The 25057-nt window shown below is 38.6% G+C and overlaps 1 protein-coding gene across 6 annotated transcripts in view; it reads left to right on the top strand.

The window, feature by feature from the left end:
• Positions 1–25057, top strand: part of Ppm1b (protein phosphatase, Mg2+/Mn2+ dependent 1B) — a 54767-nt gene that overhangs the window by 4101 nt on the left and 25609 nt on the right. For 5 of the 6 annotated variants that reach the window (XM_057786886.1, XM_057786879.1, XM_057786888.1 and 2 more), the window contains exon 2: positions 18677–19536. The exons of the other annotated variant lie outside the window; for it this stretch is intronic. In XM_057786886.1, coding sequence (XP_057642869.1) covers positions 18691–19536 — 846 coding nt within the window. In that variant the 5' untranslated portion in view covers positions 18677–18690. The remainder of the gene's footprint in view (positions 1–18676; positions 19537–25057) is intronic. 6 annotated transcript variants of the gene reach the window in all.

Raw genomic sequence — 25057 nt, 5'->3', positions numbered from 1 at the left:
TGCTCTGTAAACTCAGTGAAGATAAGATAGAATAAAATTGGGAACTATTTGGATTTTAGAGTTTCTGTGTTGAGTACAAAACATCTTAAATTGACAGAAACTTACCAGTTCCTAGAAGTTAGTTTAAGGAGTACACTTGAGAAAGTTAAAGTTCCAAAAGCTCCATAATCTGCACTTTGCTGCCCGCCCCCCCCCCCCCCCCCTTTTAGACAGGGTCTCCTTTATTCCAGGCTGGCCTCAAATCTCAGGCTAGCCTTGAACTGACCCTCTGCTCCACCTCCAGAGAGTTAGGATTGCTGGAGTGCATCGGCCAGTCTGGTTTGTGTGTAGTGCTGGAGACGGGACAAGGACTTTGGGAATGCTGGGCAGGTGAGTGATCTTTCCAGCTCCTTGTCTGTGGTGTTGTGGTTGTTGCTTGCTCTTGGTGATCTTACTCACTTACTTTTTCTTTAGGTAGTTGTTTTGAAATCACCATGTTCATGCCCACTGATAAGCCCCCGTTCCCTGTGCCCATGGTATTCCTAGGACCTAGAAATACTCTATCACTGAGCTGCATCCTCAGCTTGTTTTCAGCTCTTTTTTATAAGTAAAGCATTTCTTTCTCTCTTTTTTTTAATTGATTTTATTGAGCTCTACATTTTTCTCTGCTCTCCTCCCTGTTTCTCCCCTCCCCTTCAATCTTCTCCCAAGGTCCCCATGCTCCCAATTTACTCAGGAGATCTTGTCTTTTTCTACTTTCCATGTAGATTAGATCCATGTATGTCTCTCTTAATTGGAGTCCTCATTGTTGTCTAGGTTCTCTGGGATTGAGATTTGTAGGCTGGTTTTCTTTGCTTCATGTTTAAAAACTGCTTATGAGTGAGTACATGTGATCATTGTCTTTCTGTGTCTTGGTTACCTCACTCAAAATGATGTTTTCTAGCTCTATCCATTTGCCTGCAAATTTTAAGATGTCCTTATTTTTTTTCTGCTGTGTAGTACTCCATTGTGTAAATATACCACATTATCCTTATCCATTCTCCAGTCGAGGGGCATTTAGGTTGTTTTCCAGGTTCTGGCTATGACAGACAAAGCTACTATGAACATGGTTGAGCACCCTTTGGATATATACCCAAAAGTGCTATTGCTGGATCTTGAGGAAGGTTGTTTCCTAATTTTCTGAAAAATCTCTACACTGACATCCAAAGGGGCTGTACCAGCTTGCATTCCCACCAGCAATGCAGGAATGTTCCTTTTCCCCACAACCTCTCCAGCATAAGTTGTCATCAGTGTTTTTGATCTTGGCCATTCTTACAGGTGTAAGATGGAATATTGGAGTTGTTTTGATTTGCTTTTCTCTGATGACTAAGGATGTTAAACATTTCCTTCAGTGTCTTTCAGCCATTTTAGATTCCTCTGTTGAGAGTTCTCTGTTTTGGTCTGTACTCCATTTTTTTTATTGAATTATGTGATCTTTTGGTGTCCAATTTCTTGAGTTCTTTGTATATTTTAGAGATCACACCTCATGTGGGGTTGGTGAAGATCTTTTCCCATTCTGTAGGCTGCTGTTTTGTCTTGTTGACCGTGTCCTTTGGTAAAGCGTTTCTTATTTGAGTCAGTGTCTTTACGTAGCTTGAGTTGAGAAAGGCCATCTTTCCAGTAGCCCTCCCTAGCCCACCCCAGAAAGAAAACCCTTTGGATTCCCTCTCGGTATGATCAGGCCATTAGGTCGGTGAGGATAAGAAAGATCCTTTACTAACTTCTTGATTTATAACAGTTACAAATTTGTATGTAGTATTATGTTGGAGATTTAGTTAGTTTTTAGTAACACCCAGTGTCCTAGAACATATGAATATCATGATAGCTCACTTTTGTTGTTTTGGTTGAGGTGGGATTCGACCCGTGGTCTCATACATGCTAGACTAGCCATCTATTACTGAGCTACATGCCCAGCCGATACCTTTTTTTTTTCCTTTCTATTTCAGAGTGCTCTATTTAATTTTAATAGAAACATTTTGCAGCCAGATGGTGGTGGCACACACCTAAATCTCAGCACTTGGGAGGCAGAGGCAGGCAGATTTTTGTGAGTTCAAGGCCAGCCTGTTCTACAAGAGTTAGTTCCAGGACAGGCTCCAAAACTACAGAGAAACCATGTCTTGAAACACCCCCATCCCCCCCCCAAAAAAAAAGAAAAAAGAAAAAAAAAAACACATTGCTTCTGAAATATGGTCATGACACAAAACTCTTTTGAAGTAAATAAACTTTTATTAGGTAATATATGACCATATCTACTGTGTGTTGTCATAAGTTACCTTTTTTGTTTGTTTGTAGAGCCTCTTTTGAGGAGTATGTAGCTGCCCCCCTGGCTGTCTCTAGAACTATATGTAGACTAGGCTGGCCTCAGACTCACATAGAACTTCCTGCCTCTGCATCCACCTCCTGTGAACCATCAAACCCTGCAACAATAGCTATTTTTAAATGCATTTTTGAATAATTTAACTTCAAGACCTCAATAAATAGCTTGTTCACACTTGAGGTTCACATACTAGATTTAACTAAATACTAAGGCTTGTGATAGTTAAAGCAGTTTGCCAGTTTGAAGCTTTTATGACTTGCCAAATAGATTGTATGTGTGTTGTACAAGGGTTGGACACTATCCTTGCATGAGTGTATACTAACGGGAAGCCTCATTCCCGACCCAAAAATATTAAATACTTTAGTATTAACTTGTTAAGACTGAAATAGATTCAGTGTTTTCTTTTGGAGAATTTTGAATCAGGTTTCCAGGCTAGTTTGGTTATATAGTGAGACTCTGTTTCAAAAACAAAATAAACACCAAATGAACAAAAGGAAGTATCATCAATGTTGTGGTGTTCATGTTTGGCTTTACATTAACTTCTTGAAAATTAAAATCTTGACTTTAGAAACATTACTGCTTGCTTAGCAGGCTTACTTTGTGTCTGTGTGCAGAACAGGACCCAGGCACAGAGTTCCGGTTCTTGTAAGCTGTCTACTGTTAATGGGGCTTCTTATAGGAGTAGAGCCAATTACTGAGAGAGAAAGGGAGAATCATTATTATCTCTGGAAGTGTTAGGATTTTTGTTTATCTAGAATGACCTTCACTGCAAAATAGATTGTTACTGAAAAACACATTGTATCATAGAAACAGGAAAATCTTTTTTTTTTAAATGAAAAACTAAAAAGGTGTTAAATTCTCAGGTTTATAGAGTAAGGTTTGTAATATAAAAGAAAGTAAAGCAAGTGGGTAGTTTGTATTTGATAGGTGCCGAGTACCTGAAAAGCAGAAATAGCAAATGTATAGGTGAATTTAAAAATTTGAAGGGCCTTGGGCGGGTGGTGGTGGCATACACCTTTAATTCTATGTTCAGGGAAGCAGAGGAGGCAGATCTCTGAGTCCAGCCAGGGCTATACAAGAAACCCTATCTCTGTCTTTAAAAAAAAAAAAAAAAAAGATTTCAAAGTAGTTTTAAGCTACTTTATCACTGACTTAAATGGAATTACATTTTATTTTCTTGATTAGGTGTGATGTGTTCCTGATGTTGGGAAGGGATAGTTACTAGATGTTCTTATGATTTGGAGACCATAGGAGCTAATCTGTCACTTGAGGTATCTGACCCTCTGGGCAGCATAGGTCTCTACCCCAAATAAAACAGTCACATCTGGTAAGGGCCTGGTACTTCTACTGAACATGTAGTCCCTTATAGATTCCTACAAATGAGAAATAATTTACCTTATAGTGATATGCTTACTATTTGGGATGCTTTCTGCTTTCATCTACTCTAGGCTACAGTCTACAGAGAAGTGCTAGGTTCACAGCAGTAAAGTATTTAATATGTGGCTTTCTGTTGTTATTCTTAGGTTTGCTGAGTGCTTTGTGCCTGCAAGGTGTCTTTCAGGCTGGAATGAACAAAAAGACAAATCTCCCCTCCCCTGGCAGATCTTCTATTCAGGATAGCCAGTGCCTCTTGGGTTCACTGTACAGCTGAACTTCCTCTCATGCCGGCTTCAGACACCTTCAGGATGTCTGTTTTCTAGAAGTATTTAAAAACTGATTAGAACTTAAGCGGTTGTTTGTTTGTTCTCTCTCTGTTGCCTAGGCTGCTGTGGAACTCTAGGGCTCAGTGACCCCCGCCTCAGACTTTCAAGTAGCTGGGACTACAGGTTTGTACTCCCATGTCTTGCAGAGCTTCACTAGTTTTAAAAAAGGAAAGGAAGAGTTTTTGTATAATTGGATGAAAAGTGGAGTGTGTTAAGAAAGAGTAAATTTTACTTATAAGAGACGTGGATTTCAGTTTAGAATGGAACCCAGAAAGAAGAGCAGTCCTTGAATTGGAGATGTGAGTGTTTCCACTTACTGTCAAATTTCATAGAAGTAAATTTCTAGGAGGGAGAGTGGGAGAAGGGATAGGATAGTAGGAAGAACAGCACTTTCAGCGGGGCTGTTAAGAGATGGGGAGAGTGGAATAGCTAGGCAGTAGGCCCTTGATTGATCTTCAGCACCGCAACAAGAAAACCAGTGGCTTGTTATTTGTGTTGGGAAAGGACCTTATTCTGTTTCTGTTCTTAGTTGAACATAGCTGAATGATTAATGGCTGACCAGTAGATCTGGTAATCCTGTCACTGACTTTTGGCTTCTCCTTTTGTTCTCTGGTGGTTTGACAGTTTAGCTAAAGGAAGATTGATAGAGTCAATTTGTTGTTAGTGTTGTTATGTGGCACTGGCATATTACTTGAGGTGCTTTTGCACTGTTAATTACTGCATGAGGTTGTCCTACTCCTGTCTGTAAAGCAGGTGCTTGCTTTCTGCCTTTTGTAGTCAACTGAGTAGCCACAAAAGCCCTGTAGCTTTCTATGTAATGATACTGTTTGGGAAAGATGTTTATCTTGAAGTTGCACAAACATGCCACATTAAACTTGACAGAGCTGAGTCTTTTTAAATTTTAATTCATGGCACTTGGGAGGCAGAGGCAGGCGGATCTCTCTGAGTTCGAGACCAGCCTGGTCTACAAGAACTAGTTCCAGGACAGGCTCCAAAACCACAAAGAAACCCTATCTCGAAAAACCAAAAAAAAAAAAAAAAAAAAAAAAAAAAAAAAAAAAAAAATTCATGATAATCTTTAATGATTTTTATGAGTCAATGAGATTTGTGATTCTCATTGCAGTGAATCAAGATTAGGTTTTTACTTTAATGGGAACTTACCTTATATTTATTTACTTATTTTTTAGTTTTTCGACACAGGGTTTCTCTGTGTAACTCTGGCTGTCCTGGAACTTGATTTCTAGACCAAGTTGGCCTTGAACTCACAGAGATGTGCTTGTCTTTGCATCTCGAGTGCTGGGTTTAAAGGCTTGTGCCACCACTGCTTGGCTGTATTTATTTATAATATAAAAATGAACATTAGTTCCACTTATGACCTAAGAGACCATGTTAATTTCGTCCGTCAGCCTACACATTCCCTTTTCTGGGGAGGGGTCATGGACTCGTACTCAGGGTCTTGAGCTTTTACTCTAGTGCTGAACTGCAAACCCAACTCTTAGCATTTGCTTGGTTAAAGTTTTAATGGTTGATGAGGCTAAACTTGGAAACTGACTTTCCGTAAGTCAGGAGTGTCTTGAATCAAATTGTTGTGTAAGAACAAATTTTAGCTTAATATATAATAGTTTTCAATTTTTCTTTATAAAATCAAGTTTGTTACAGTAGTATAAGTTTATATGGGTCAATAATGACTTAGATTACGTTATTGCTCTTTATCTGTATCTTGACTCCTTTCCAAGATAATAGGTTTGTGTGTAGTTGAGGCTATTTGCTCATCTGCACTTAAGCTGTAGTGCAGGTTTTGTGAGTGTGTATGTGTGTGTGGTTTTTGCCGATGAAGTCTTTTATTTATATAATTTTTTATGTGTATGGGTGTTTTGCCTACATGTATGTCTGTGTATCACGTGAATGCAGTGCCTGTGGAGGCCAGAAGAGGGTGTTGGATCATCAAGAACTGAAGTTATGAATGATTGTTACCCTCTCTGTGGGTGCTGTGATTAGAACTCTGGTCCTCTATGAGAGTAGCCAGTATTCTTAACCACTGAGCTGCCTCTCCTGCCCTGCCTGATTTTTTTTTTTTTTTTTTTTTTTTTTTGGATTTTTCGAGACAGGGTTTCTCTGTAATTTTTGGTTCCTGTCCTGGAACTAGCTCTTGTAGACCAGGCTGGCCTCGAACTCACAGAGATCCGCCTGCCTCTGCCTCCCGAGTGCTGGGATTAAACCTGCTTGATTTTTTTAAATACAGGATGAGCACCAAATTTGGATACACAGATGTCTGTACAATAGTTTATTCATGATTTATTACAGGATTTTTTTTTTAAATCTGTTTTCAGACATGATCAACCTATAGAAAGAAATGTGTATCTTCCAGAATTATAGCGTATATACAAATTATAGGAGTCAAGTATTATATATTTTGAATATAAAGTATTGGAGTTGGCTAGTTATGAAAAGCTTACTGGAAGCATATTAACCTTGCATGTTAAAAATGACTGGAAGGATTTTATAGTAAATCTCAATTTTAATTAACCCCACTTCAGATTCTTACTAGGTACATATCACTGGTGGCTACTGTACTGGACAGCACAGCTCTGTATTCTTTTTTTTTTTTGAGACAGGGTTTCTCTATAGCTTTGAAGCCTGTCCTGGAACTAGCTCTTGTAGACCAGGCTGGCCTCAAACTCACAGAGATCCGCCTGCCTCTGCCTCCTGAGTGCTGGGATTAAAGGCGTGCGCCACCACCGCCCAGCTCAGCTCTGTATTCTTGTCTATATTTGGTAATTTGAGTTATATCTTGTCCCTCCCGAAATGTTAAATGATTATTCCATTGTTTCTTTAATTTTGTGTTTTCCTGGTAGGAAATTTGCATTTTTTTCCTCTTACAAGTAGTCAGCATTCTCATGTTTATTGGCCATAATTTCCCTTTTGTATGTTTGCCATGATCATCTGTCTAACTTTCTACACTCCTGGCTCTTTTAATGGTGAAAAGTGATTGCAGGTATATGAACATGTAAGTACAGGTATCAGTTACTGTCATATTTAGGGATTCCGGTTTCTAGGGATTGTGTGTCTCTGATGCAAATTAAAGACTTTAACCTAAAGATACTTTAAAATCCCCCACATAGTTTAAAATACTGAACTGAGTGCTTAGAATGCCAGTACTTGAATGTTAGGTAATATGTGTAGGGTGGGGAGGGCAAGATACCATTATAACTAAGCAATTATATTTCTTCTCATTAAGGAAATTTCATAATTTGTTCTTCATTTTGCTTTGTCTTTCCTTGTCCCTAAAACCCCAAGTTTCCCTAAGAAGATTGGATTGAGATTGATTAAGATCTCAAAAGCAGCTGCCAGTCTAGACCAGTAGGGACTAGGAGGAATCACTAAAGGGAAGTGGTGAGAGGGTAGGATAGAGAATTTGGGATGATACTAATTTTGAGGTACCTTGAAGGATTGGTTAGCTAAATTGTAACTGTTCGCTCGATTTCGGAAATAACCAGGCCAGCTTAAAGATAAACAATTATATTTTTAATTGTTATAAGGGGAACTTACGCCACAAGAATGAGAAGTCCGAGGGGCTGGAGAGATGGCTCAGAGGTTAAGAGCACTGGCTGCTCTTCAGGAGGTCCTGAGTTCAATTCCCAGCAACCACATGGTGGCTCACAACCATCTGTAGTGAGATCTGGTGCCCTCTTCTGGCCTGCAGTCATACATGGAGTCTGAACACTGTGTACATAATAAATAAATCTTAAAAAAAAAAAAAAAAAAAAAAGAATGAGAAGTCCGAGTTCTGCTATGTCCTGCGGGAATCACCCAGAGAGAGCATTGAGCACCTGGTCCGTCCCAGTTTTTCTTCCTGGGCTCCAGGTAGCCTTGCCTTAACTAGGTTCCACTTCTTAAAGGTGATTGGCTAACAGAGCTTCCCCCATCACTAAATAGAATTTAATAGGACAAGTAGACTGTGAGGTGGGGCTGTGTACAGTATATCTGAGCTGTGTAGGACTGAGGCATGGCAGTTTAGAGGCTAAAGTTCTGATAGATTGGGTATTTAGTATTTAGTGGGTTTTTGTTTTGTTTTAGAAATGAGAAACTATCATATCTTTCTTGGGACATTTAGAGTGTGTTTTAAGAAAAAAACAAGCTGGTGAATGAATGGATTAGAAGTTAGAGAAAGGGCAGCTGATGCAGTCAGGTTAGTCTAGTGAGGAGACAAGTACATTGGGTGAGGATGCTGTGAGATTGGAACAAATACTTAACAGACAACACTAATGGAACATGGTGACTTCAGGAATGGTGGTTGGATTTGTATCTGAAAAATGCTGATTTCTGCTTTGAGGTACAAGAAGTGTTAGTTTCCAGAAGGAAGAGTAAGCGGGAGTGCTGTGCTGTGTAATACCTGACTTCAAGCTTTCCTCTGGGACCCACACTGATAAACAGGCTAATTCAGAAAAGCAGGACATCAGATGTCTGCGTTACCCTCCTGGATAAATTGGTGATTTGGGGGCTGAAATGACTGTTTAGTTTTATGGTTGTTAGTGTTTTTACTTTTTGGTTTTTGTTTTTTCTCATGAGGAACCGTCTCTGTACCACATGCTTCAGACATGTTGGACCTTGTACAGCTGTGTTTCAGGGCAATTCCTTTGTGTATTAGGACTGTGACTGTGCATAGATAGAGTCTTTTCTAGTCCTCTTCACGAACTGATTTAAACAACACTAAAGTGAACAGTCGGATCTGTAAGTAACATTTTTTCTAAAAGACTCATGAAACCTTTGCTTGTCCCCCCCCCCCCAATTTGCCTTTTATAATTGGGGTCTGTTTATCTGGGAGGAAGATGATGACAAGCTAGAAGTCAAACCAGTGTACCCCGAACTTGTTTTATAATTGGGGTCTGTTTATCTGGGAGGATGACAATGACAGAAGCTAGAAGTCAAACCAGTGTACTCCAAACTTGTTTCACTGTCATTCCTAATTGAAAACTGTTAAGGCAAGGAGGAAGAGTTATTTATTCCCGGGTGTGGAGAAATTAAAAAGGTGATCTCTGTCACTATTTGAAGTCAAGTATGAAACTGTGGCAAAGTCCAAAGTAGTACTAACTCCCGTTTTTATCATCCAGGTAGTTGAGAACAGTGCAAACATGACTTTAGTTCAGCACTACCTTCTAAAACAGCCAATGCAATTCTTGGCAAGGAAAGGAATCCTTTTCCTTGAAAGTACTAAACTTTTCATGTGGACATGGAAGTTGCTGGTAGGCTCTGTATCCTTGAACTACATCCTGGACACTGCTCCAGTCCCTTTAAAACCCAAAGCCATGAAGGTAATTAAAGAGGAAAGAAACAAGCAAATGATAAACACAGCATACACAGATCTCAGATATATTGTGACGTGAAAGAAACCAGACACAAAGGAGTATGTCTCAGAATTTCATTTACATGAAATTCTAGAATTTTACATGTACATCTTAATTGATATGTAATTTCATTTACATGAAATTCTAGAATTTTACATGTACATCTTGATTGATATGTAATTTCATTTACATGTAATTCTAGAATTACACGAAACTCTGCTGACAGCAGATCATTGGCTGCCCTCAATCTGAGTGGGGGTGGACTTGACAGGGGAATGCAGGTGCATTTGAGCCATGGGGATGCTCTGTATCTGTTGGGTGGGAGCAACACAGGCACATTTGTAAGAACTCATCAAACCGCATAACATGGACACATCGTATATGTCAGACTTTGTCAAAGCACAAGATCTTCAGCAGGGGTAAACTGGATAGCAGAGTGGAGCTGCACAGATTGGGTTCCTCTCTGACTTATGACATTTTCTAGTGAACTTACCCTTTGACAGTAGAGCTGTTAATGCTATCATCCCTTAAGTGAGAGAACCACATGGAAGAGAAGGGGAGGGTGTTTGTAGCTTTTTCTCTGCTCTTTTAAGATGACAGAACTAGAATAGTGTAGCCATTTGTGGACACTGAGGCTGAAGACTAATAGTAATAGCCATTAATTTGTCTAGCGACAGGCTGAAGTCAAGAGCACTGGGCTAGATCATAGGAATTCTATCTTGATAATCCTTTATACACTGTGTCCTCGCTTAAAATTTGAAATTAGAAAGGCACTATTCTAAACAGTTTATTTGTAAGACTTCTTAAAATTCTCTGGCTCTCGGTGGTGTGTGCATCCTCAGGCCTTTGTGCCTATACAAGGACATAAAAGAAAAAAATTATGTTGTTTCTGTTGACCTATGCAGCTTTAATATTTTAAGTAGTTTGATTATAGCTTCAGTGCTGTCATTTATTAATTCTGCAGTTAGTATTTATTAGTAAATACTCGCCCTTCATATTTATTTTGCATTAGTTTTTTTTTTTTTCTAAATGTTCTATGTTTTTACTGTTAGAACTGATGCTCTTCTTCTGGAGTGAGAGTTGGAGATCAATTCTCAGACTCATATATTATGGTCAGCTCCTGTTCTACCACTGAACCGTGCCACCCAGCCTCACTGTCCAGTATTCCAAGTAAAATGTTTGTGTAACTGTTGAATAATTTTTCAGTTAAACATCACTTGGTTTTCTTCTGTGAAACATCAAAGGAATTTTCCTTACTTTTGCTGTGAGAACTCTTCCTATGCAATATGGATTCTGCTTTTTTTGTGCAGAGGACATTATAATCCCATTTTTATCCCCAAAAGCATTTTTGGAAAATTTAAATTATGTTTAGAAACAAAACAGAACTAGGCTGGGTGTGCTGGTACATGCCTTTAATCCTAACACTCAGAGGCTACAATATGTTTTTTGTATGGGATGATATGCCAGTTATAAATTTGTGTATATTTGAATTTTGAGAAAATGCTAAAGTTACCCATAAAATTTCCTTCACCCTCCCCCCTTTTTTTTTATTAACCTTCACTCCCTCTTAAGAGAGTTTCAGTATATACCCATACTTTTGCTTTGGCCTCCTGCTTGCTTGATACCATCAGACTGCCTCTTCTCATTCATCTTGAATGTAGCTTTAAAGAGCGTTCAAAAAAATTGACTAAGCAGATAAGTTTAAATGAGTTGATTTTGTGTGTGTGTGTGTGTGTGTGTGTTAGACCAGACGTCTGTTAAAACAGAAGTGACATTTGTTTTGGCTAAGCAGCTTCTGTTCCACATATGTTTACGTAGTAGCGTTTTCATACTCCACAACTGAACAGAACAAATATAGTTGTGGGGGTGTATTACTGTAATATTTGTCAAAGATATGGGTATTAGTGACCATAAAATTGTGTGCTAAGGTGATGCTTTATTGAGAGAAGAGTCTTTATGTTGGTGTATGCAGGCAATTTGAATAGTTCTACAGCGTGGTTGCTTTTTTGTTTGTTTGTTTGTTTTGTTTTTTGAGACAAGGTTTCTCTGTAGCTTTGGAGCCTGCCCTGGAACTTGCTCTGTAGACCAGGCTGGCCTCAGATTCACAGGGATCAACCTGTCTTTGTCTCTCAAGTGCTAGGATTAAAGGCGTGTGCCACCACCACCCACCTCTACAGCGTAGCTTTAAGTTGATTAATGATCTATGATCCTATCACCAAAATGATAGATAGTAACATTTTGCTGTTTGCATCTAAATTCTTCTGTCACTTTTCTTCCCTAGAAATAACTACTATCAAATTTTACACCATCCAATGTGTTTTGCATATTTTTGCTACATATTCATGTTTTAAACTGATTGTAAGTTTTCTAAATTTTAAAAAATAAATAGCACCACACTCTGTTTTTGTAAGGTTTATTCATAGTGATGCATGTGAATATCCACCATCCTTTTAATTCTATAGTGTTACCTTATGTGTAAGGAATACATTATCTTGTGTGTGAGAGAATATTCTACCAATAGTTCTTCAGGAAGTCACTTGCATGTTTACCAGATAATATTCTAGAGATTGCTGATGCTGTTTTGGTTTCTGGTTTAATAGTGTGACCTAGTTTTTCCCCTTCTCTGAGAATTTTTAGGATTACATCTTTACCACTAGTGTTTTGAAACTTCAGTACTATTTTGGTTCTGGTTCTACTTTCAGTCTTTCTGTGTAGTGCTGGTTAGCTTTGGGAAACTTCTCAACTGTTTCTTTGATAAATTTCTTTCTTTTCTGTGTTCTTTTGAAGTAATTAGATATTGTATCCTCATTTGATTGACTGCTTTTTGAACTAATTGTTCAGAAATTGTTTCTAAACTCTGTTTTTCTGAGTCTCTTTGTCTGAGAGAATATGGGGAATTACACTTTGGGGATGGTTTTCTCAGCCTGTCTTCCCTCCCTCCCTCCCTCCCTCCCTCTTTCTTTCTTACTCTAAGACAGTTTCTATCACTTTAACTCCCGAATTTACATGTATAAAATTGTATTTGTTGCCTGGTGGTGGTAGCACATGCCTTTAATCCCCAGCATTTTGGAGGCAGAGACAGGCCAATCTGTGAGTTGAAGACTAGCCTGGTCTACAGAATTCTAAGACAGCTAGAGCCTGTCTAAAACCCTGTCTAAAAACAAAAACAAAAAATAAGGTATGTTTGTGATTGTTTGTGCTGTGTGCTGTCTCCTTTATTCCCACATATATAATATGGAATGGTTATATTAAGCTAATATCTCTTAACCTAAAATACTTCTAGGAACATTTTTATTTTTAAGAGATGTATTTTATTTTATTACGGTCGTGTCTGTTTGTGGGTGTTGAGAAGATCAGAAGTTTTTACTTCTCTTCAGCTGGACTCAACAGGCAGCTGTGAACTAGTCACCCTGGGTACTGTGAACTGAACTTGGGCACTAAGAGTAGTATGTGTTCTTCATCTTGTGAGTCATCTCTCTAGCTCCTGTTTTTGTTTTGTGAGGTGGGGTCTTGTGTGTAGCTCAGGACAGCCTCAAATTTGTGTTGTTCTTTGGCCTCCCAAGTGATGAGATCATAGGCTCGCACCCCCATAGCCAGTTTAAATGTATAGTGGTTTACACCTGTCTGACGTGAGTATTTCTATCCCTTCACCAGCACCTCCCTGTCTCTCCCACTCCCTATCCACCATTCTTCTCTGCTTCCAAGTTTGGTTGTTTTAGGTTCATTACACAGTTGGCCCTCTGTATCTGCAGGTTCTCCATGGATTCAAGCAGCTCTGGACTGGAAATATTTGGAGGGGAAAAATGCCAGAAAGTTCCCAGATCAGAACTTAGATTTACTGCTTGCTGAGCTTTTTATTTAGCTGGTGTTAGAGCAATGGTGTGTAGGCATGCTGCTGGAGCCTCCCTCCAGTAGACGTAGACTCCTCAGCTTCCAGCACTATAAGTTCGAGCAGCATTTGCTTTGTTGCTTGTGAACTGCACAATTTGGCCGATAATGGTTATATTTGTGCTGAATGTATCCAGATTTCTTTTCTTGGAATTGTCTGCACAGTGCAGCATAATAACTATATAGTATTAAGTTACATTAATTACTGTAAGTTATTTGTGCCTAGCATATTTCACTTGATATAAGGTCTATCCATGTTCTTATATTAACAAGTTTTTTAAGATTGTATGGTATTCCATGTGTTCACATCCATGTGTCCATATTCTGTTCACATTTCTGTCATTCATGAAGGAAACTCACACTGATAATAGGATGAGTCAGGATGTCATTTAGTAGAGCAGACTTCACTGTGTAGAGTGATTGTGCAAGCTCTAAGCTTTTCATGGAGTGTTTTTGCATTTAATCAGTCAGTCTCTAAATCATCTGAAACCTGGATACCCTCAGGTTTTCAAGATTTCTGGAAGCTGAGTTATCAAAAGCGTTGTGATGTTACTTATTCAAATTTACAGCCTTTTTTTTTTTTTAAGACAGTGTCTCATGTTGTTCAGGCTGGTCTTTTTTTTTTTTTTTTTAAAGATTTATTTATTATGTATACAACATTCCTTCCATGTGTGCTTGCATGCCAGAAGAGGGTACCAGATCTCATTATAGGTGGCTATGAGCCACCATGTGGTTGCTGGGAATTGAAGTCAGGAATTCTGGAAGAGCCGTCAATGCTTTTAACCTCTGAGCCATCTTTCTGGCCCCCAGGCTGGTCTTAAACTTACTTTAAAGCTTAGGATGACCTTGATCCCCTGTGTGCCTCTATGCCTGAATGTAAGCTAGCCTTTTAGAAAGGCTTTCTACCTTGGTCCATAGTGAAACCTGGTCCTTCTAAATCCAGACCCTCTGTAGTTCATCTTTTCAAAGCAAATCTCTTTTCATACACATACACACTTTTATCTATATTTAAAAATCCTGTTGGGGCTGGGTGGTGGGGACGTATGCCTTTTAAAAATTCCAGTACTTGGGAGGCAGTGGCAGGCAGATCTTTTTGAGTTTGAGGATAGCCTGGTCTACAGAATGAGTTCCAGGCTACACAGAGAAACCCTGTCCCAAAATAAAGAAAAAAAATCATGTTGGGAGTTAAGCACAGGGCCTCTTGCATGTACACATGGTTTTTCTCAACAAGGTACATACCTGTAAATTTTTTATCTTCTCCTTTAATAAGTAGGATTTACCTCTTTACCTCCCTTCCCCTCGAATCTGCTTGGACCTTAGTGGCTTGCTTGCAACCAACAGAATGCAGTACAAATAACACTGTAACCTCCAAGAGATCAGAAAAGGTTTCTGCCTAAGATGTCTCCTGAGAAAATTCTCGCAATGATGAGGTTCTCAAAAAGGGGAGCCCACATGTAGGTAGGTACTCCATGGGACAGTCCCTTGGGGATTTCTAGCTAACATTCCTTGTCTATTCCCAGTCCTGTAAATGGGCTTCCAATGATTGATTGTCTCTTCATCAATAGCTGATAGTATGGGATGAGAACTCTTTAGCTACATTTATTAATGAGCAAATGTTGATACGTTATGTTTTGAGATTTCTTTTTTAATTTTTTATGTGTATGTGTGCCTGTGTGAGTTAATGTACATCTTATGTGTGTAGGTGCCTGTGGAGGCCAGATGGTCAAATCCACTAGAATTGGAGTTAACAGGTAGTTATGAGCTGTCTGATAGGGTGCTGGGAACTGAATCCAGATACTGTGTAGGAAAGAGCTCTTGGTCTCTTTAGCCCCTTGACACATTATTAACTGAAACCTGTAATGTATTCATATTTTGTTATTTTACCTTACTCCCTTTACTGTTTCTTGAACCTATTACATGTTCTACATTATGTAAATATACCACATTATGTAAATGTGCCAAATTACATAAATGTTCTACTACATTATATTTTTAGTCGCCATGTTTCTTTTAAGCCCCTTTTGCCTGTGACAGTTTCTCAGACTTTCCCTGCTTTTTATGTCATTGACAGTTAAGGCGTACTGGTTGGGTTTTGCAAAATGTTCTTATACTGTGATTTATCTAATGCTTTTCTTATGATTAGAAGCTATAGGTTTATTTAGGGGAGAAAGAGCACAGACGCAGTGTGCTACTTTTATCCTGTGTCAGGTGATGAAGGTGATATGGACGGGATTCATGACTGTTGACGCTGACCCTGGTCTCTTAGCTTGTGATGAAGTTACTCCTTTTCCCCACCAATTTATTTTTTTATTGATTTTTTGAGATAGGGTTGCTCTATGTAACAGCCCTGACTGGTCTCAGAACTCAGAGATCCACCTGCCTCTGCCTCCTGAGTGCTGGAATTAAAAGCAAGGCCCACCATGCACCACTCAGGTATTTATCTTTATAAGCATGAATTTGTGGATACTTGTTTTATTCTCAGGAATATAATCCAAGTGCTGTTTCTCACATTGTCCATTTTAAAAAGAAAATTGTATTAAATACATCCTAGAAATAGACTCGAATCTGAGTTTGCAATTATATAATCTTGGCTACTGTAGTAACAAAACCAGAAGTGGAAAGAATTTTCCCAAAACCTAACTTTATCCAGCATCGTGGTGGGAAAGACTTAACCATAGCTTGCCTTAACTTTACAGTTTGTGTGTATCTGGGAGTGAGTGTACTAGGATTAAAGGTATGCGCCACTGTGCTTAGCCCAACCATTTCCTAAATAGACTTTCAGTCAGTCTGTCCTCTTTTTGGGGGAGGAGGAGAGCTCATAGTGGGAGGTGGGGAGGAGGTTGTGCTTTATAGTGTAATCCAGGGTGTCTTGGAATTTACTGGTATATCCCATGTGTTCTCAAACGTTGCAATTCTTTTGTGTCTCAACTTCTTTAGTGCTGGGGATTATGCCACATTTGGCTTGTGCCTCACCTTTGAAGTTTCACCTCCACTTTTGGAGCTGCCAGATCTTTTAGTGTGGCCTTGAACTTGAATTTTCTCTTCCTAGCTCACTTAGGATAGTAACTTAAAAGTAGCAAAGTCTCGAACACCAACAACAAAACATTGTGAGGTCCAAATTGTAGTAGATAAAAATATTCATTCTTGATTTTGAGTCTATGAGACTCAATACATAAATGTATAGTATACCATTGTGTTTTTTTGTCTTTATGTTTTAAGTCACTCTTTGAAAAAAAATAAAAATCTATTTTTGATAACTTGTTTCGTACATTGTCAGTCTTATGAATGTTTATAAATATGACCATAATTAAGTGTGATTGTAAACTGAAGGTGTGTCACACTTACAGCATGACTGATAAGATCAGCCAAAATCTGTCTACAAGGCAAGAGTCTTAAATTTAATATTCTCTGCCCTCCCTCTTGTAATCTCCCCTCTCTACCCCTGGTTGATATGGAACTCTGAGAATCCACCTGCCTCTTCCTCCCAGATCCAGATTTTTTTAAAAAATTAATTTGCTTTTAATTTTACGTGTAAGAGTCTCTTGCCTGCATGTATGCAAGTAATGTAAGTGCACTGTGTGGGTTCCTGGTGTTGACGGGGCCAGAAAAGGGCACTGGATTCCTTGGAACTGGAGTTACATGATTGCTGGAAACTCAACTCAGCTGAGCCACCTCTCCAGCCCTAACTTTTAATGTATCTTAATAATTGTCACTTCAGAAGTGCATCTTAACTTTTTAAGTTTGGTTTGGTCAGTAGTACAGCCAGAAAAATAAAAGTGTTTCTCTAGAGGTAAAGCACACTATTCTGCTGAGCTGGATTCAGAAACACTAAAGTGTAACCTGCTAAGTGTGTAAAACTAAGTTGTACAGGAATATGGTTGAACTATAAGGGACACTAATACTAATAGCAAACTTGAAGTCTTGCCCACTTTGGATAAAAGAACCTAGGGGGTGGGAAAGGAAGCTTTCCTGGCCTGGTTAAAGTTTGTAGTGGGTGCATAGACCATACAGTTTATATTTCTTTAGCCACATGTGTGCACATTATATAGAAAGTGATAGTGGAACTTTAGAATGCTTTAAAAAGCAGACTTTTATAATAGCACCCAGCTTTTATAGAAAGGTTAATTTGTGAAAGAATAAACACACTCAAACATGGGTAGTTTAAACTCGGTTGGCGCATTCACTATTTTGAATTTAGAGTAAGGAACTGCAGTGAGGAACAGTAACTGACTCATTTGGGCGCTTGCTCAGAGGCTGCTTGACTTGTTTTGAGACAACTCTTGATCTTCGTGCCTCAGTCTCCTAAGTACTTGGGATTTCAGATATGTGCTACCATGCCCAGCTGAATTAAAAAAAAAAAAAATCTTAACTGAGTGGTGTTCATCAGTTTCCTGTAGAAAATGCTGAACTTGGATGCTCATATTCTTTAGTTTCTTGAGGCGTGTAGCCCAAGCTGGCCTTGAACTCTCTGATTGTTTAGCTCTGGTGGTTCTGGAACTTTGTGGCCTTGAACTCTTAATCCTCTTGCTTCTCTTTACCAGTGCTAGGATTACAGGCTGTGGGTGGTAGTGCACACTTTTAATTCCAGCACGTGAAAGGGGGGGGCAAATGGATTTTTCTTTGTGAATTATATGTGAGTTCTAGGATAGTGGGTGACAGAGACACAGTCAAACAGTAACAAAAATCCACTGATACCTGATTTAATTGGTTGGATTCTATCTTATGTGCTGGTTTTAAAATCAGTGTTTTAGCAGGGTGGTGGTGGCACTCACTCACCTTTAATCCCAGCACTTGGGAGTCAGAGGCAGGCAGATCTCTGTGAGTAATGAGGACAGCCAGGGCTACACAGAGAAACCCTGTCTCGAAAACCAAAACAAACAAACAAAAAATCAGTGTCTTAGGCACTGGAAAGATGGCTCAGAGCTTAAGAACATTGGCTGTTTTTCCAGAGAATCTGGGTTCAGTTCCCAGCACTTTGGCTCTAAACTGTCTGTAACTCCAGTTCCACAGGATCTGACACATAGCCATACCCGAAGACAAAACACCAATCAATGCACATAAAAAAATCAAATCATTAAGAAGAAATCAGTGGGGGCTGGAGAGATGGCTCAGCGGTTAAGAGCACTGTCTGCTCTTCCAGAGGTCCCGAGTTCAATTCCCAGCACTTTGGCCTGTAGTCATGCTTGCAGACACAGCACTGTATATGTAATGAAGGAAGGAAGAGAGAAAAGGAAAAGAAAGAAATCAGTGTCTTAAAAAGAGTGTCAGGAAACTTCTGTTGTCACCCCAGTAAGTCAGGGCCTGTAGAAAATACATAGGAAATGAGTTGGTCCAGAATAAATGGAGTACTGTAGATAAACTATGTCAAATTTAAACATTTAACACCATAATTTTTTTTCTTTCAGATTCATTACTAAACATGGGTGCATTTTTGGATAAACCCAAAACTGAAAAACACAATGCTCATGGTGCTGGGAATGGTTTGCGGTATGGCCTGAGCAGCATGCAAGGATGGAGAGTGGAAATGGAAGATGCACACACAGCTGTTGTGGGCATTCCTCACGGCTTGGAAAACTGGTCATTTTTTGCAGTTTATGATGGTCATGCTGGATCCCGAGTGGCAAATTACTGTTCAGCACATTTATTGGAACACATCACTACTAATGAAGACTTCAGGGCAGCTGGCAAACCAGGCTCTACTCTTGAACCTTCAGTGGAAAGCGTTAAGACTGGTATCAGAACTGGCTTTTTGAAAATTGATGAATATATGCGTAATTTTTCAGACCTCAGAAATGGGATGGACAGGAGCGGTTCAACGGCAGTGGGCGTTTTGATTTCACCTACACATATCTACTTTATCAACTGTGGTGACTCTCGAGCTGTTCTGTGTAGAAATGGAGAAGTCTGCTTTTCTACCCAGGATCACAAGCCTTGTAATCCAGTGGAAAAGGAACGAATCCAAAATGCAGGAGGCAGTGTAATGATACAGCGTGTGAATGGTTCATTAGCAGTGTCTCGTGCTCTGGGGGACTTTGATTACAAGTGTGTTGATGGCAAGGGCCCAACAGAACAACTTGTTTCTCCAGAGCCTGAGGTTTATGAGATACTAAGAGCAGAAGAGGATGAATTTGTCGTCCTGGCTTGTGATGGGATCTGGGATGTGATGAGTAATGAGGAGCTCTGTGAATTTGTTAAGTCTAGGCTTGAGGTCTCTGATGACCTGGAGAGTGTGTGCAATTGGGTAGTGGACACTTGTTTACATAAGGTATGTAAGCTTTTTCGCTTGAACTAACATAACACTCTATTGAATTTGAAAATACATGGTAAGTAAATTTAAGCAAACTTAAAATTTTATAACTTTTACTATTTTCTGTAGAGAACTGTGTATTTTCAGATACATACTTCAAGAAAATTAAACCTTTTTGCCAATTTAATCTTTCCAAACCTAATTTGCAAATTAAGTGACAAGCAAATATCTCAAATTTATTAAGCTTGAATGTTTTATAGCTTGTTGATATTTCAGAAGTAGCTATGTAGAACGATGACTTCTGATCTACATGCTTAATGTTGGCAGTAACCATCTTACTCATGATTTGAAACAGCTTAAAACATGTATGTAGTAGAATTCTGTTACTTACATTAAAATATCAAGAGCTAGAGGAAATACTGACAGATTTACCAAAAGCCACAAGGGTAAAATTGTGTTTTGGTCTTCATAGTGGTTAAGACAAAAACTGAAACAAATGAGTTGCGTCTCCTTTTTTGTCAGTAAGCTATGGACTGAGTTTACATCTAACTGTAAACAGTATAAGGTTAGTAATCACCCACATAGAAGGTTAATTGAAATTCTTTTTATGTAGATGTTATTATCTCTGATTACAAAGTCTAAAGCCTTATGGGAAAATGTGATCCTAGGAAAATTTCTTGTGAAATTCTTAAAATGTCTGAATTGTAATTCCACAAAATAATAGTTAAAAAAAAAAAAACGAAAATTTCCAGTTACTCAGCTGTTCCATTAAATACCTTTACATCATTCATTGGGCCAGGTGTACACAGGTGCCTATGGAGACAGGTGTAGTTCTGTGTGTTTGAGGCCCACCAGGTTAAAATAGTCTCAAAAAAAAGAAAGAAAATTCAGTTCATTCATGTGAATCTTTCAACAACATCTTTATAGAAGTGATTTAACTGGTATCTAGATATGTGAGTGAGTGCTCTGTGCCTGAAGATGCTAAGGGCAAAACTGACCTCTTAACTAAAGAGTGTGATGTTTGATTGTGTTTGCTAGGTGAGAGCCTGTGTTTCCTACCACATGTACCAGTGCAGCATAGTCAGCAAGTCTGTAAGAAGGATGCTTGTAGACAGTGAGATTGTAGTAGTTGTTTTCCTGTTTGGGGGACCTACCCCCCCCCCCAGCTCCAAAATAAATACACATGGAGGCTTATTCTTTCTTATAAATGCCTATTCTTAGCTCGGCTAATTTCTAGCCATCTTTTCTTAACTTATACCATCTACCTTTTGCCTTTGGGCTTTTACCTTTCTCTGTGTCTGTGTATCTTTTCTTCCCTTTTTATTCCCTGTCTGGCTATGTTGGGTGGCTGGCCACTTTTCTCGCTCCTTGATCTTTCTTCCCAGATTTCGCCTCCTGTTTATTCTTTCTGCCTCTCAGTCCTACCTATCCTTTTCCTAACTTGTTTTTGGCTGCTCAGCTCTCTATTAGACTAATCAGGTGTTTTAGACAGACAAAGTAATAAACTTCTTCACAAGAAGAGTTAAAACAAGTGCAACGTAAAAGAATGTAACACGTCTCTGCATCATTAGAACAAATGTTCCATAGCATAAACAAATACAGCACATCTTAAAATAATACTCCATTTCATGAGATGGTTACATGCATGGTTAAGTCCCCAGGAGACAACTAACACCCACAATTTGTCCTCTGGTCCCAATGTGCTCCCCAATCCCCAGTAAATATTTTTTTTTAATGCATCTTGGTCAAGAAATGGGGAAAGATTAAAAGAGGAGGAGGAGCCCTGGAAATACCGGGTATGGGTGAAATATCTCATTACCATAAAATGAAAGGAGCCAGCTTCCAAAAAAGACTTTAAGGCCTAGCCTTAGTTACCATATCGTACAGCTTAAATGATTCAAATGGTAACAGTTCCCACTTTTCTGACTTTTTCTTTTCTAACTTATGTGTCTTTTTTACTTCTCAGGGTGAGTTTAGTACAAAAGCCATCAATGAATGTCAATGACCAAATAGGCATCAACTCTTAAAATGTCTCCTTAGGCTCTTAGAGAGAGCTTATTTGGAGCCTTTTGAGAGCAAAGCAGACGTTTTTTGCTTGACTAGTAAGTAAAAGTAGCCTTTCCCCAAATTATAAAAACATATGTCTGTGTTAGTGGAAAAATATCTAGAGAAAATGGAAAATTCAAAGAATACACTCAGTTTTTCTTCTCACCCAAATCGGGTTCTTAGCATTCATGAATCTTTCTTTTTTTTTTTTTTTTTTTAATGAGCTTTTTGAAACTGGGTCACCATAGCTACACACACACACACACTTACTTACTTACTTACTTACTTACTTGCAGGCCAGCTCCAGAAGCTTCCTTTGTTCTTCCTGCCCCCTCGATGGTATTATAGATATGTGTCATTGCACACAATCACTTTTAACAGTATATATTTCTAAATTTTACTGAATATCTACTTATTTTATTATGTGTGTACTTGGGTGCAAATTTACCCACCCACCCCCCAGTGCTCAAATGGCAGAGGACAGCTTGATGGAGTTGGTGCTTATTCCACCATGTGGGTCCTGGGAATCAAACTCAGGTAGTTAGACTTGGTGGAAGGTGCCTTTACTTGCTGAGCTAAATCGATAGCCAGTTTTACAGTTTTGTTGACTGAAGGTGTATATTTTTTTGTTAACATGAGGTTCATTATATGTGCTTTTATTCAGCCTGCTTTTTCCAGCAGTGTGGTATAGAGAGAGAGATCTCTGTTTATAGAGCTGTGAACTTTGTCATGACTGCATAGCATTCTAATATTTGAAGAAGGTGGTCATGAGAATAGCTGGAAGTTTATCTGGATGGTAGCTTGGACTAATGTTCTGTTTTAGTGCAAAATATTCTATCCCAAAAGTATGCTAGTTTTTAGGAACTGGGAATACCCTTTGAAGGAGATTGAATTGATGCTGGTAGTATATCTTTACAATATAGCTCTTATCAGTTTAAAGTAATTTAGTGTCTTTGGCAGTGGTGTTAAAAGATTACAGGCTGTCCTAGAAGCTCAGAAAGGAGTAACAGTACAGATAAGAGGTTGGAGCAGGTAGTTTATTCCACTTTAGTGGAAATTGATCAGCATAGTTCCCTTGATTGAATCTGCATTTAGATTGAAGTAAATTTTGAAAACTCACTTGGTCGGGGTAGAAATACAGGTTTGCTTATTTTTTCCCTAATGACTGAATGTTACTTATGGAATTAAGCCTATGCTTACATTCTTTAATTCCATAAATTTGTTATTTTACTTGTTTGTATTATAAAACCAAGGGTTGGCTGTACTGTAAAATAGAAAATGATTTCTTGAAATTTAGAAGGGAATATTATATACATACATATGTTTAATTCCATGGAAAGCAGAGATGTTTAGTGAGTGTTGCTTGCTTTAATAGGAGAGCCAAAGAAGATCCACTTAAGTAGAGATTGAGATGAAGTCAGTGTTTCTATGTTGAGTGTGCCTTTTAATAGCACACACGCTTGTGTATGGTAACTAATAAAGCCTTGAAAGACTGTGGTAATAATCTCTGTCAGCATTACAGTATTACAGAGTTACTAGTTTCCGTGAGTCTGTGTTGTCTTTGCACTTAACTTGTATTTTAGGCCTGTTAGTTTTTACAGCAGCCACTAGAGTTGTTAATGATAAATCATCTTTTAGGTTGCCATGTAGCAATGTTGTGTTAGATTATGACTGTCAGATATTATACTACTTAAATTATCCCTAAGAAAACAGGCTTTAGTCAGGCAGTGGTGACACACACCTTTAATCCCGGTACCGGGAGGCAGAGGCAGGTGGATCTTTGTGAGTTCGCGGCCAACCTGGTATATACAACAAGTTTCAGGATGGCCAGGCTACAGAGAAACCCTGTCTAGAAAAATAACAAAAAACAAGGGCTTGCTTTTTTAAAGACAGGGTTTCTCTGTGTAACAACCCTAGCTGTCTTGAAACTAGTTCTGTAGACCAGGCTGGCCTCGAACTCATAGAGATCCACCTGCCTCTCTTTGCCTCCCCAGTGCTGGGATTAAAAGTATGCACCACCACTAACCAATCAAGGGCTATTTTGCTGCTCATCATGGTGTTTATTGCCAACTGACTGAGATTTCTTAAAGTATATAACTGCTATTTGTGTGACATTTTATGATTTTATATTTTCTGACTTTATTTTTAGAAGTGATTATCAGAAAAACTTTATTCTATGTATACATGCATTTTGGTGAATGTTATTCACCAAAGGTTTGAAAAATTGTTCTCTGATGTAGTGGAGGGATTTTTCCCCAGTTATAAAATTAGCTGCTGATAGCTGGCTGTATTATTTCCATGTAGTTCTGTACTAAGACACATGTACAAGCATAAAAATAGGTTTTTTACTGTATTTTATAGAAATGGAACATGATATGCTTCTTGCTTTAACTTGCATTATAAAAATCAATATTCCTTGATATTCTAAGATTCTTGATTTTCTTAAATTCAGTTATATACTGAAGCTTACATAAGTTATATACAGAAACTTACTAAATTACTTTTTTATCTATTTATCTATCTATCTATCTATTTATTTGTTTGTTTGGTTGGTTGGTTTTGGTTTTTTGAGACAGGGTTTCTCTGTAGCTTTGAAGCCTGTCCGGGAACTAGCTCTTGTAGACCAGGCTGGCCTCGAACTCACAGAGATCCGCCTACCTCTGCCTCCCAAGTGCTGGGATTAAAGGCGTGCGCCACCACTGCCCGGCCAGAAACTTAAAGACATGGACTAGATCTAGTCATGGGATAAAATTTAGGAAGGTGTCTTTGAAAGTTAGTGTCACTCTGATTTATTCCTACAACATGGAAAATGTACTTTATCCCCAAAATATTTTAGTTCTAAACTCACTTTAACTCTAAACCTTTTCCGGTGTAATTTGTGAAAAATATCTTCATTTAAAAAGGCAAAATATTTTAAACATAAAATATCGGAGTGGGGTGTGGTTAGCAATTTCTTTTAAAAATGTCGTGTGTGTGTGTGTGTGTGTGTGTGTGTGTGTTTGCTTGCACATGTGCCGCCGCAAGTGGAAGTGTATGGGGAACTTGTATTAATTGGTTCTCACCTTCCACCGTTTGATTCTGGAGCTCCAACTGAACTTTATCTGCTGAGTTGTCTGACTGGCCCTGGTTGGCTGTTTTAAGAAGAGAGAATTGATGATGAAAGTACAATTTACATAAATCCAGTACAGCTTAGTGGGGGAGATTTCAGCTTTCTTCATCATCTTGTTCTAGTGCCTTGAGTATTTTTTCACAATTCCACCTTAGCCCAGATTGATTGTTACCAGTTTCAAGTATTATGTGATTACATTCAAACTTAATGAATCTACATGTCCCAGTAAGATATTACATATTATTATAATGTATTTTTACTTCATTCTTTTGAAAACGCACTTGCTACTGAGACTCTATTCCTGTTGTATGCTACACAACCTCTCAAACCTTGGGAACATTGAACATAACTCTGCCTTATCTTCTATATCACATTGGTTATTAT

This window comes from Chionomys nivalis, chromosome 1 (genome assembly GCF_950005125.1).
Source record: "Chionomys nivalis chromosome 1, mChiNiv1.1, whole genome shotgun sequence".
Classification (NCBI taxonomy): Eukaryota; Metazoa; Chordata; class Mammalia; order Rodentia; family Cricetidae; genus Chionomys; species Chionomys nivalis.
The sequence above is the reverse complement of the archived record's forward strand: the minus strand, read 5'-3'. Positions and strand labels throughout refer to the sequence as shown.